This window comes from Nelumbo nucifera, chromosome 1 (assembly GCF_055504915.1).
Source record: "Nelumbo nucifera cultivar China Antique chromosome 1, China Antique-T2T, whole genome shotgun sequence".
NCBI lineage: Eukaryota > Viridiplantae > Streptophyta > Magnoliopsida > Proteales > Nelumbonaceae > Nelumbo > Nelumbo nucifera.
Genome location: NC_142649.1, coordinates 19,370,282 through 19,384,164, shown reverse-complemented (window position 1 = coordinate 19,384,164; position 13,883 = coordinate 19,370,282). Strand labels below are relative to the sequence as shown.

General features: G+C 37.0%; 1 protein-coding gene across 4 annotated transcripts in view; it reads left to right on the top strand.

Moving 5' to 3' along the window:
* Positions 1–13,883, top strand: part of LOC104612095 (RNA helicase family protein) — a 132,487-nt gene that overhangs the window by 59,141 nt on the left and 59,463 nt on the right. For all 4 annotated transcript variants that reach the window (XM_010279413.3, XM_010279410.3, XM_088895294.1 and 1 more), the window contains exons 14-16: positions 1,162–1,262; positions 2,483–2,573; positions 4,254–4,418. In XM_010279413.3, the coding sequence (XP_010277715.1) occupies positions 1,162–1,262; positions 2,483–2,573; positions 4,254–4,418 (357 nt within the window). The remainder of the gene's footprint in view (positions 1–1,161; positions 1,263–2,482; positions 2,574–4,253; positions 4,419–13,883) is intronic.

Sequence of the window (13,883 nt, the reverse complement as noted above, 5' to 3'; positions counted from 1 at the left end):
TGATTCATCCGCCATCTGTCTTCCACTTAAGGACCACCAACCCCATTCCCTCCATGTCATCCTTGCCCCTCCTCTAAGACTGCCACCTCATCTTCTTTCTCCTAACTCTTTGAATTCCTCTCTTCCTCCAACTTCTCCTCAGCTTTGAAGCCAGTGTGACCTTCAGCACCCTTCCTTTCCACCATTTCCTTCCTCACCCCTTCACCAACATCGTCTCTTGCTCCACTCAATCCCTTCTCCTCCACTGTCATTATCCTTGCCGGGTCCGACTTCTCCTACGATCTGTTCTTAGCGTCAAACTTCAAGAATTTGCTGCAGTGATTTCCTACTACTTTTAAAGTTAAGATGCTCCAAGAATGCAAAGGAATACCTACCACCCCAATCCAAATCACATGTCTTCTCCTATTTGCATAGGCTTCCCTTGCCACCGGATACCACCAACCTAATCCCAGGTCAAAATCTTTCTTCTTTGAACTTACTGTCTTTAAAACCCACTCTGCATACTGTTTGTTGTGGAACATAAACAACAATGAGCCTCCATTAAGCTTTCTAATCCCCATGACCTTTTCTTTTCCCCATTCCAACACCGCCCAAGTTTCAATTTTTTCAATCTCCATTTCTCTCCCAACAATTCTTCCGAGCAAACTCGCCTGTAATAGTGTCATTCTTTCCTCCATTTTCCCTACCTTTCTAACATCCACAAACATCTCCGACCTTGATCTCATCTTTATCTAGAATGATGGATCTATTGTGCCATGGATTGTTGACCTTCTAGTTTATTTGTTGCATAGAATAAAATCATTACATTGTATATACAATGGGTGCTTCGTTACAATTTTCAGTACTGAGTTATGAAGTCCTCCTGTTCTGATAAATTGTGGATAATTAATTTTGGATGGGTATCAAACAAAAAGTAATAATAATTCCTATTTTTTCATGATTCAATTTTGTCTATGGATGACACTCTCATTTTTCTATATTACATTGGTAAAATATTGTCTTAATATGTAAAGAAGGGAGATAACCCATATGTGTGTATGTGTTCAGAGCTGTTCATGTAGAACCCTTTCTCTTATGCTTGATTTTATTTAATTAGAAAGAATATTTTTTTTATGTTTTTGGAAATTTGACTTACTTGTGGTATTTCCTTTGGAGGTACAGATTTCAAACATTGAAAACCTGGTAGTGGCACCAATATCCCAGGCATCTGCTAGACAAAGAGCTGGTAGAGCTGGAAGGGTACGGCCAGGAAAGTGTTACCGGTAACTTGCCACAAATGAATACTCGTTAGGAATGCTTTCTGCTTCTTTTAAAGTTTTTGTTGAAGTAAATAGTTTATGTATCATATTTTATTGGGCTACTTGAATTATGGTGAAAGAGAGGGTGGGCCTTGGTGCAATGGTTCGGTTGCTCCATTGCGACTCGGGTGACCAGAGTTCAAATCTTGGAAACAGCCTCTCTGTGTATCTGCAGGGGTAAGGCTGTTTCTATCCCCAGACCCTGCATTGGCGGGAACTTCGTGCACTGGGCTGCCCACTTGAATTGTTATGATGGTAGCATCCCATTTTCTGAAGATTCCACCATTACCTAAAGGTCCTAGGTTGCTAGCCATTCTCTTAGGATGTTGTCTATCAAGAAAGGTGCAAAATACTTCAGTGACTTTACCCAGTATGCCATCTTTACCAAAATGTTCTCTATGATAGCCTCTGTAGTTTGAGATTTTTTTCCCCTGGAAAGTTCTTGCATTTCTGTCATTCCAGATGGATGAGAATTCTCCCTGGAACATTACTTGGGTGTAGGAAGCAGCAGATCTAGCTATTATCATCATCTTCATCACTGTCTTTGTTATATTATTGTTTCTGTTATTGTTATTATAATTTGGAGATGATTGATGAGGGGGGGGGGTATTGAAATGTAACTTTTGCTTATCTTATTTTTCCTCTGGGGTGATTACTCTTCTCCTTATGCTATGCCTATGATGGTTGATTTATGAGAGTTGAGGATAATAAAGGATGCATATAAGAAGTCGGACTGTTGGAGACCGTACTCTCTCTCTCTCTCTCTGACTTGTGCTTGTATATGTCTCCCTCTGTCTCAGCAATTGAACCATTTAATAACAAACCAATCGGTTGTTGCTTCAGTCACGTTATTCAAGAGGTGTTCATAGTCTATGCTGTAAAGAAATTTATTTCTGGTGCTTAGGATCCTAACCCTTAACATCATTTTTTTTTTTATTTTTTTGATTGGTTGTGAAGATATTATTAATTAATGATATTTGAAGAATGATTTTCTGTAGCAAAGCAACAATCTACATATGGCCTATCTCCTGCTATCTCCCTACTAATTTCCATTATTCTGTCTATTATTGAAGCTCATTATATCTCTTTTCATGCATACATACAGACACATTTCACATCATTCTTCTGTTAAATAATTCTATAATGCACTTATTCTTTGTCTTTTACTTGTGGATCATAAACAGGTTATATACAGAAGAGTACTTTGTCAAGGAAATGTCTACTCAGGGGATCCCAGAGATGCAGAGAACAAACCTTGTTTCTTGTGTTATTCAAGTATGCAAATTTGTTGTCATTCCTGCGCTCACTACGGATATTAATGTTGAGACTATTTACTGCTTCAGTATTGGGACAGAAAAGGGACAAGTTCATTGGTCCATGAAATGGAACTATTATTTAGCAGTGGATCCATTTTCTATGCATTTATTGGCTCTGTTTTGCTTAGTTGTTATTTGTAGCAATAATAATTGTTGTTAATGCAAAACCCAATGTGGAACTGTCAGATGGTTGTGGACCCAAACACTTATCCTTGTTTATTTATTTATTTTTATATTTAAACAAAACATTTGAAGGAAGGATATGGTTAGATTAAGGCTCCATTTGGATGAGCTTTTACTTTTAAGCTTTGATCTGTGTGGTACAAAAATGAGCTATAAACTTAAAAAGCATTTTGAGCATTTGGTAAGAGTTGCTTTTTAAAAACATTACAATTTAAGGCCAAAACAATTTATGGTTTAAAAGCACAAATTCTAAAGATTATTCATATGTAACGTAAATTGGCAGCCAAGATCTAACATTGAAAGGAAACAAAATGGTAGTTTCGAAGCAAACTTATTGTTGCAAATCTTATGATTTTTTTTTTTAAATTGGCCAAATGTGAGGTAATGTTATTAAAGCAATGAATAAAACAAAAATGTGGATTTTGTTGTTCTTTTTGTTTTGGATAAATAATCACATGCTCTTTCTTGAAAGGTTTGCCAACTACTTGTGTGTAGATTAGGCTCCATAGAGCACATTCTCCATTCATCTACCATAAGACAGGGATAACTCAAATTTCCATGGCATTTGAAAAAGGGCCATGTAGTAAAGCTGTCTGGCATGCATTTGGTAATCCTGTGCTCTTTTTTTCCTTTTTAAATGTGCTCTTACCAATGTTTTAAAATGTGGAGGTGTGGTGCGAGGCGTTCCACTACCTAGAGGCATGAGGCATAGTTCAGAACGCAAGAGGCGTAAGCCTCCCGAACACAAGGAGGCGTAAGCCTCCTTAAGAGGAGGGGGGTTAGGAGGAAGGGGGTGAATCTCATTTTTTTCTTTATTTTTAAAAAAAATATTTTATGTTATGAAGAAAAAAAATGCATAACATTAGTTGAAAGGTGGGGTGTCTTGTTGAAGCGGAGGCGAGCGAGCGAAGTGAGCTCACTGGAGCGGAGCAAGATCCCCCTAACTAGAAAAAAAAAACAATTAGGCTGCATCGAAAAGGGGGGGGGGGGTGAAGCCCCCCAACCGACGGGGAAGGGGGCAAACCACCTTCTTTCTCCTTATCTTTTCTTCCCTTCCCTTTCCGTTTCTTTTCTTTTCCTTTTCTTTTCTTTTTTTTTTTTTCTTTCTTTTTCTTACCCTTCCCTTTCTTTTCTTTTCCTTTCATTTCTTTTTTGTTTTTTCTGTTTTCTTTTTTTTTTCTGTCTTTTTATATAAGATGTGAATGAGGTGAGGCGTACACCTTAGAGGTGTCAGCGCCTCTAGCATACGCCTTAGGGCGTTTTGGGAGCGCCTCGCTTGGAGGCACACCTCCAAGCGTACGCCTCCCACGCCTTTTAAAACACTGGCTCTTACCTATCTGGTTACCTTAAGTTACTTCTGTTTCTCCATCTACTTAAAGTGTTGCTAGCCTATGTTGCTATTTTCAATAATTCTGGTTGTTTCTAAAATGCTGATTGTTTTGCTCTGATTTTACAGTTGAAAGCTTTGGGTATAGATAATATCTTAGGCTTTGATTGGCTTGCATCTCCATCGCCAGAGGCAGTGATTAGAGCTCTTGAAGTTCTTTATTCACTGAGAATTCTTGATGATGATGCTAAACTTACTTCACCCACTGGATTTCAAGTTGCAGAGATTTCATTGGTATGTACTGTTTCTGTGACCTTCTTTATTAGTTGTGTTTTTTGGAAGTGAATTTTTTCTTTAGATTTGTATTAGCAAGCAATTATTGGAGCACTGGATAATTTTTCTTTACTTATAATTCACGGTGCTTGTTGGTCTCCCCTTCAAGCTAGTAAAACTTGTCAATGAATCTTTTCATGATTTCATTTAGTTTTGGTGGACTTATTCATATTATCAGTACAGAAATAAAAGGAAGCAGCTCAAATGGCTAACAAAAGATATTGAAGTCAAGGTGTCTTGGGTTAGAAGAAGTGCCAACTTCTTTGCTGGTGGGCTAGCAAAGCAAGGGGTGAATAGAGCCTCTATTTTTTGGGCTCAATTGTAATGGGTTCTTTACGTTATTTTGGCTTCGCTTAGTTTCTTGGGGTAGGGATAAGAAAGTTTATCTCTCCTCTTCCTTGTAATTGGCTTATATTTCTAATAAAATGTAACTCATTATTGATCAGAAAAATAAAACATTATTCGGTTCAACAAGAATGCTACATAAGAAGTCAAAATCTTGTGCTGCCTATTGTCCACAAGATGATTGAAGGAATCAATAGAGTACAAGCATTGATTGCTCCCACGTAAAACAAGGATATGGACCTAACCTCCAGCATTTTTATATGAAGTGGCTTCTGTCATACTCAAACCTGCCTTCTCACGCTTGTCAGGTTGAGATATTACTATTGCACCAAGCAATTGACCCAGTTGAACTACATAAATCCTCTCTTGCTACCAGACTAAATTGTCTTATTAATCTCTCACCAGACAATGATGAAACTGAAGTGGTTAATTAGGTGCATATGACATTGAAATGCATTAGTTTATGCTGTTCCATGAGGACAATTTTATAGAATTAGTTGATAGGTTTTATTGTGTACTATTCACCTATTAAAACAAGAGACTTTAAAATAAGCACTACTAAAATATAAAATATGCAATGTAACTATTAATACAATAATGATAGTTAGGGTAAAATTAGGATTGGAGACCTAGGGATATCTCACTACAATCTCTTTCATTACCTTGATCTGTTAATTCATAACAATGGGGGAGATTAAGAGGATATTTCCCATATAATTAGAGCAGGATGGGAAAAATGGAGAGACTAAAACACAAATTTTAGAATGGTTATAAGGCCAGAGCAGAATTATGAACTGGGTTCATGTAACCAACCCCATATATTTAGTACAAGGCTTCTGTTGAGTTGATTAGAGTTATCCTGTCCATCCAGTTGTTAAAGTAACTAGTATGGCATGACTTGTTCTGAATCCAATTGTTTTAATCGTATTTTTATGCATCTTCAAAATCATAATCATCATTTAAGCGTTGTCCCAACTATATAGTGTTGGCTACATGAATCCTGTTTTGGCATTCTAATCTGTTCAGTGCCCTATCCATTGTTAAATTATAAGTGCTTAAATCATTTCTTATTACTTCAGTCCATGGTCCTTTTTGGCTGAGTCCAAATCTTCTACCAACATGCTGATAGCAACATTTCTTCCAGCTTGATTTATACTCTCACATCTCATTCATGTTTCATGCATGTATGTTGTCATTGATGGGGTTGTACTGTGGAGACAGCAATTATGTTTGAGTTCTGTGGCTATGATCATGTTGGAAGCAATGCTACTACATGTTGGTAGCACATCCAGACTCTTTTTTGTTTGCCCCTAGTCCTTGCCCCTTGAACTTCCAATAGATCACTTCTCTCATCTTGGTTGGCTAGTGACCATTTTTAGATTCTATTCATCTGTGACAGTGTAAGGAGTAGAAATCAAGAGAAATATAACAAAGATATAAAAGAGGAGAAGAGTGTGTGAGAGAAGAGAAGAGAAGAGAAGAAGAGAGAACGAAGAAAATAAGAAAAACCAATAATACTGGCCACCCCCTCATTAACTTCTATACCTAAAATCAAAGATGTGTACAAAGACAAGAATACCCTTAATAGGGTGGCTGGTGCTTACAACTTAAAATGAAATAATAATTTCCAACAAATAAGCTGTGGCCCTGGCTATCTAAATAAACAGAAATAAATAAGAAATAAAGATATTGAAGGTGAAATCAATCCAATAACTGCACTATCCTCAACAGAAGGCCAATGGGTGTTGTATTCCAAAATAGCTGCTGATGTTAGTGGAGTATGAAGACAGACAAAAAAGAGAGATAGGAAGTGAAACACTTTTGTTGCTATATATATATGTATGTATGTATGTATGTACATATATATGTACACAGAGAGAGAGAGAGATTGCAACTTGCAGATTATTTGCATAAGGAGAGGAGAGTGCTGACAGTTGGAAAAAGAAAAAAAAGGTGTAAGAGACAAGGGCAAGACATAAAGAAATGTAATAACTAAATGTTGTTATGTGTAGATCTCAATATCTCAATTGGCATATTCTTTATGTTGAAAAGTTAGAAATATGCCCTTTGGGGAATGAGTTTTACATGATAAGTTACATTTTGCAATTCTCAAGACTTTTATAATTTTATATAGATATCTGTATTTGTAGTGCTTTAATTTCAAAGTTAAACTAATTTAAACATGAATAAATCCTTTAGTGATCGTTTTTTCTTGTTGCATACACGGTTCAGAATGTTGCTATCAATGACTGTTTTGCCATGTAGAAATAGAACATTTTGAGGATATTTTGCTACTTAACAAAAATATTTGGAAAATGCAAAGGAATTTGAGAAAATTACTTAAGTGTGGGATTTGATAGTATAACTTCATGGATTGCCAGAGGAAGTATAATTGCACACTTTAGAGTTAAAAAAAAAAACTATAGTGGAATACTGTGTATCATCAAATGAAAGAAGCTTATTAGGGTTAAACTATGGGGGTGGCCAGCATAAATGAATTTCCACTTGAATTTGAGGGCATTGTGTCCAGATATTTCTTCAAATGGTAAAGTTGTATGTACTGAGTTGGTGATTTGGTTTATCCTTTGATTTACAGCATGTCTGGGTTTTTTAAAGGCCACAATAAAGTGTAATGGTTATGTAAACTCATCACTCCACATATTAGGTTACCTTTTTATTTCTTGATATTCCTAGTAAGGTAATGGATTCTAGAGGTAGTAAGGCTTAAAGTATCGATATGATACTCCTGATATGTGGTGTATTGTATTCGTATCCATAACATGGATACAGGATACGCTACGACTGGGTATGTACCCATGAGTTGTGCATATCAGCACGTGTGCCTCTGTATCAGATTATATTGTTCCATATTGATGGATACAGTTCGATAGTTATCGATAAGGAAGCATATCAGTGCCTAGTTTGACAAAACTGTATATTGACAACTTTTGGATTGTTTTTGAACTTTAATAAAAATTGAAAATTATAATTATAAAAACTGTAAAATGAAACAATTATGTGTGTGTGTGTATTGAACCCCAAAATTTACTCCCGGTGGACGGGCAACCACCGCAAATTTTATTAAGATAAACTCAGATGAAAAACCTATGGGGGGGGGCACATAAAAACCTTACCCCTCTAGAAAATATATACACCAATTTTCTGGCTTATAAATATATACATCAAATACAAAAAACTAGATCGCAAACGAGGAAATCATAAGGCTCAAATGTGAGGGAGCCCATAGCAATCATCCATAAAAATTCTATGAACATGAGAGGGAATATACATAATAGATTCATATACCGTCGACTTCTGCAAGTCACAAGCCAGATTAGCAAAGGAGTTGGCCAACTGATTACCTTCTCTATACACATGCTTAATGATAAAATCCATATCCTGCACAAGCTCATGGAGATCATTTTCCCAATACCATAGGTAGTAGGGCATATTGGAGTGAAACTTGACCATATCCACCAAAATCTGTGAGTTCAAAAAGATATGAACCCAATGAAAACCTAGTGACTTTACCAACATGATTCCATCCCAGAGAGCAAGGGCCTCAGTATACATATTACTATTTTCACCATAAAAATTTGCAAAGGCAGAAAGAAAGTCCCCATTCTCTGCCTGCACTATACCTCCACCACAAACGCTGAGATTCCCATGAGAAGCACCATCTACATTCAGCTTGATAAAACCATTGCAAGGGGGTTCAATAAGAACCAATCTATACCTCTTCGACTGAACTAGAACAGTAGGAAGTCGAAGGCATGTGATGGATAGTTTTTGACTATGAGATAGCTGTTTCCAAACTTTTGAAGGCAAAAGGATCTCTCAAAGCCAATAAATAACTTTTTGAATCACTGTTGAGGAACAAGAATATTTCCCCTCCCTCTGATGTCTATTATATTCTTTCCAAATTTCCCAAACAACGAAGAGGGGGGAAAGACCAACAATGAAATAGTTATGTCTTATTTGAAAAAGAGTTATTATTTATATAAAAATACTAAATAAATTAATTATCCCAAAAATTTAATAAAAATAAAAAATTATAATTATAAAAATTGAAATAGATTGATAGTTATTGTATGATGTGTACATGTTATTAGATTCTCGATATTGTCGATTCTAATGTTTCTCTTCATATAATCTATTAAAGTTTGCATTTCTCATGTGTTATACCTTATTCATATATAATTCAGCTTTAGTGTTATTAATGTATTTATGTGATTCATGTCCATGTCCCTAGCATATCCATGTGTTTCCAAAGAGTATCCATATTTGAGCTGTCCGATACGATACCCAATACTATACTTTGGTCCCTTGAGGTAGTCTCTATTTTATCATATGATAGCGAGTAGTCCATGTATTACTTGGAGTAGCAACAGCAATCATGCACTCACTAGGTAATTTTGTTTCCTATTTGATTGAAAGAATGTATTACTTTTATTCAAAGGTCATAAGAAAGTGCTGTGACCATGAACTAATTGAAACCAAATCACTTAGCCATGCACTCATAAGGTGATTTTGTTTTAAACTTGAGATTATTAATATGTTCATGACTTCTTAGAGGATCACAAAGTGTTGTGTCCACGTGAGCTGATCAAAATCAATTACCTAAGCATGCACTCACTAGGTGATTTGTTTTTTCTTTTGATTGATAGTAGGTTAGTGTTTTATTGAAGAGTCACAAAATGGTATTTTGACCATGTGAAAACATCGCAAAACATTAGGCTACCTTGGTAGTTCTTGATTGTCATTGTGATGTAGTAGACCTTAGAGGTAGTCTCTATTTTTTCATATGTTAGCAGGTCGTTTTTGTATCATTTGAATAGGAAAAAAGCTTGCACTCATTGGGTGATTTGATTTTCCATTTAATTATTAGCATTTATGTGTTTAATTGCAGGTTTGCAAGAAATGTTGTGACCATGTGAACTTATTGAAACCAAATCACTTAGGCATGCATTCACTAGGTGATCTGGTTTTTCATTTGATTGATAGCATGTTTGTGTTTTATTGGAGGGTTGCATGAAAGTGTCATGGTTGTTTGAACTGGTCACTCAATGGTCAATATGCTAGGCTTCCTTGATATTTCTAAATTGTCATAGTAAGGTAGTAGATCCTAGAGGTAGTCTCTATGATTTCATATGCTAGTGGGTCATCTGGGTAGCATCAACAAGATGCACTCATTGGATAATTTGGTTTTTTGTTTGATTAATAGCATATATATGTTTTATTAGAGGATTACAAGTAAGTGTTGTGACCATGTGAATACATCAAAAGAAAATCACATAGCAAGCACTTGCTAGGTGATTTGGTTTTTACCATGTCATGCTTTATTGCTCCACATGATAGGCTATCTTTGTATTTTTTGATTGTCAGAGTAAGGTAGTGGACTCTAGAGGCGAATTTTTCAAGGCATTGAGGCGAGGATAGCTGCTGGATTTCTTTTTGAATAAAGTCCATATTTCACTATCAATTGTCACCTAGTCACCTAGGTGGTGGTTTATCTTCATAAAAAAATGTACAAGCTTCATTCGTAACATAGAAAATCAACATATCCTTCAATAAAATAGGAGAACAGAAATTTCAGAAAATAAAGGGATTGAACATCTATTTTTGTCTTAGGAAAAGAAGAAAAAGAAAAGAAAGAGTGAGTACAGAAGAAGATCTGGATAGCAAAGAAGGGAGAGGCAGCCTGACAGGAGAGGATAGGGAACAAAGATAGAAATTGCATAAATAATTAGAGGATTATATATTTCAGGAGGCAGAAGTCGGGATGCAATTGGTTGAAAGAGGGGGATAGGAATACTAAGTTCTTTCATGCTTTGGCAAGTGGCAGAAGGAGAAGAAACTTTATTTCCAGTTTGGAGATTGAAGGGGTAACAATTACAAGTCAAAGAGAAATTGTAGGAGCATTTGCAGATCATTTTAGGCATATATTTAGAAGGTCTCTAAAAACAGGGTGTGGCTGGAAGGTTTGGAATGGCCAACTCTGAAGAGAGAAGATAGGGAGTGGATGGAAAAGAAATTTGAGTTGGAAGAAGTAAAAGAGGCGGTTTTTCAATGGATAGATCAAAGGCACCGGGCCGAAATGGTTTTACGATGGCTTTTTATCAGGATTGTTGGGTGATACTAAAAGATGACTTAATGTCAGTGTTTGATGAATTCCATACCAAAGGATTAATTAACCCTAAGCTAAACTCCACTTTCATTGCTCTGGTACCCAAGAAAAGTGATGAAAGTCATCCGAAGGATTACAGGCTGATTGGTCTAGTCAATAGCCTATATAAGATCATCACTAAGGTGTTGTCCTTTAGAATTAGGAAGGTGCTCCTAGCAATCATAGCAAATAACCAAGGAGCCTTTGTGAAGGGGAGGTAGATAACAGATCAGATTGTTGAAGCAAATAAGAGTCTAGAGGATTTCAAGAGATCCAAGAGAAGAGGGGTGATCTGTAAATTAGATCTGGAAAAGGCTTATGACTTGGTTGATTGGTCTTTCCTATTGGAGGTGATGATTAACTTTGGGTTTGGAGACATTTGGTGCAAATGGGTGATGGGTTGCATTAGGGATTGCCATTATTCCATTTTGGTGAATGGGACAGTGGTGGACTATTTCCCAGCCTTGAGAGGGATTAGACAAGGGAACCCCCTTTCCCCTTTTCTGTTTACATTGGTTGCAGAAGTGTTGGGGAGATTAATATCCATAGCAGATTCTAGGAATTTAATAAGAGGATGGAGAGTTGGAAGAGAAAACATACCACTCACACACCTACAATTTGCAGATGACACAATTCTGTTTTGTGAAGGAGGGGTATCAATAGGATTAAAAACCTGAAGCTCACTATATAACATTTTGAGCAAATGTCAAACCTTAGAGTGAACTTTGAGAAAAGTTGTATAGTTGGAGTCAATATGGGGGAGGAGGAGGTTTGTGAGTGTGCAGACATTTTTGGGTGTAGTATCTAATTGGCCCTTAAACTACCTTGGTTTACCATTGGGAGATGATCCTTAGAAGGTGAATTTTGGGCCCCTATTGTGGAGAGGTTTGAAAAAAGACTTGCCAACTAGAAGAAAAATTATTTATCTCTTGGAGGGAGAATCACTTTAATTAGGTCTACTCTTGCTAACTTTCCTGTCTATTTTTTATTAGTCTTTAAGATTCTGGCTAAGGTTGCTAGTAGGCTGGAAAAACTAATGAGAGACTTTCTTTGGGAGTTGTGGGAGGAGAAGAAGGACCATAGGGTCATGTGGGAGGTGGTATGTTGGTGTAAAAAGGATTGGGGTTTGGGAATTGGGAATATAAGGATTAGGAACTTAGCACTACTAGGGAAATGGCTGTGGAGATTTTCATTGGAGAAAGAAAGACTATGGGAAGTATACATGGGCTGGCAGACAATGGATGGGACTTTGGGATCCTAGCAAGGACTACAAGAGCTTCTCCTTGGAAAGCTATTCAAGCCATTTTGCCCTTGTTCTGTCCATGGGTGAGGTATGATTTGCACTCAGGTAATCTCATTAAATTTTGGCAACATGTGTGGGTTGGGGACTCCTCTTTGAAAGATCAATTTCCAGGCCTCTTTGCTATCTCTACCCTTAAAAATGAATCAGTTTCCTCTTTCCTTGTACCTTCTAATTCACCTTTTGGGTTCGGTTGGAACTTGAGCTTGAGAAGAGATGTCAGGGACACAGAGTTAGCCTCCTACATTTTAGCCTTATTGTACATTCTTGAAGGGGTCTTCATTGAGCCATCAAAGTTAGATAATAGAATATGGACACTCACTCCCTCGGGTTCCTACACTTGTGCCTCTTTCTTCAAGTCCCTTTCATCCCCTTCTCTTGTTGGATTGTCTTTTCCTATTAAAGAAGTGTGCTGTCGACCTATACCTCGAAAGGTTGGGAGCTTCTGTTGGGAAGCCTTCTTGGAAAGAGTTAATACAAGGGATCTACTTCAAAGGAAAAGACCCAATAGTTTGTCTCCTCACTGATGTGTCCTCTGTAAATCTGATGGTGAGTCTGGATATCACGTACTAATTTCTTGTCAGTTTGTTAAAGTCATTTGGGAATGGTTTACTTCTTTGTTTGGATGCAGGTGGACTCCCCCTTCGAATGTGCATAGCATATTTACTTCCATGCTTAACTGGTCAACCAAAAGGGCCAAGATCATGTGGAGATGTGGTAGGGCTGCAGTATGTTGGACTGTTTGGGAGGAGAGAAATTCAAGGTTATTTTCAAATAAGGAGAGAATTCTGGAAGTAATCCTAGAGACTATCCACATTAGGGTGATACACTGGTTAAAAACCTTGGAATTGTTTGCAGTATTCTCAGTTGATGAGATGACCGGAAAGTGGAAGAGGGTTGCAGAGTCAGTCTCAATCAAGAAGACCTCAAATTCTTGCTGGACACCTCCACCTCATGGGTTTACCAAACTGAATTTTGATGGTAGCAGCATGGGCAATCCAGGGCCCTCTGGAATGGGGGGAAGTGATAAGAGATGAAAAAGGGAATTTGTTAGCTATGTATCCTGGTCCAATTGGGCTGTGAGATTCCTTGAGAGCTGAGATCCTAGGAGCTCTTGAAGGGGATACAAAGGGCCAAGGAAATGAACATTAAAAAGTTGATCGTATAAGGTGATTCTGAAATTATAGTGAATTGGCTGAAAGATGACAGTTCTATGCTCTGGAGATACAGCAATGAAAAGAGGAAGTTCAAGTGGTTCACCAAGTATATTGAAATTCGTTACATGGATAGAGAGAAGTGCAAATGCTTTGGCTGATGGTCTAGCTAGGCAAGGGGTGAACAGAAATGCTATTTTTTGGGCTGTTTTGTAATTGTTTTATGGTTAGGGGTTTATAGGGTATTAGGGAGTTAAGATTCTTTGGCTCCTTTCATTATAACTCTGATTTTCCTAATTATTAATAAAATTCAATGTTATTGATCAAAAAAAAAAAGGAAGAAGAAAAGAAATGGTGATGATGTTTACGCTTATCAGTTCAAGTTTTCAAGTCTTCATGGGCTCAAGCCAGTATACATGTTGATTGAACCCTAACAAATGAGAAAAATAATATAAAGAAAC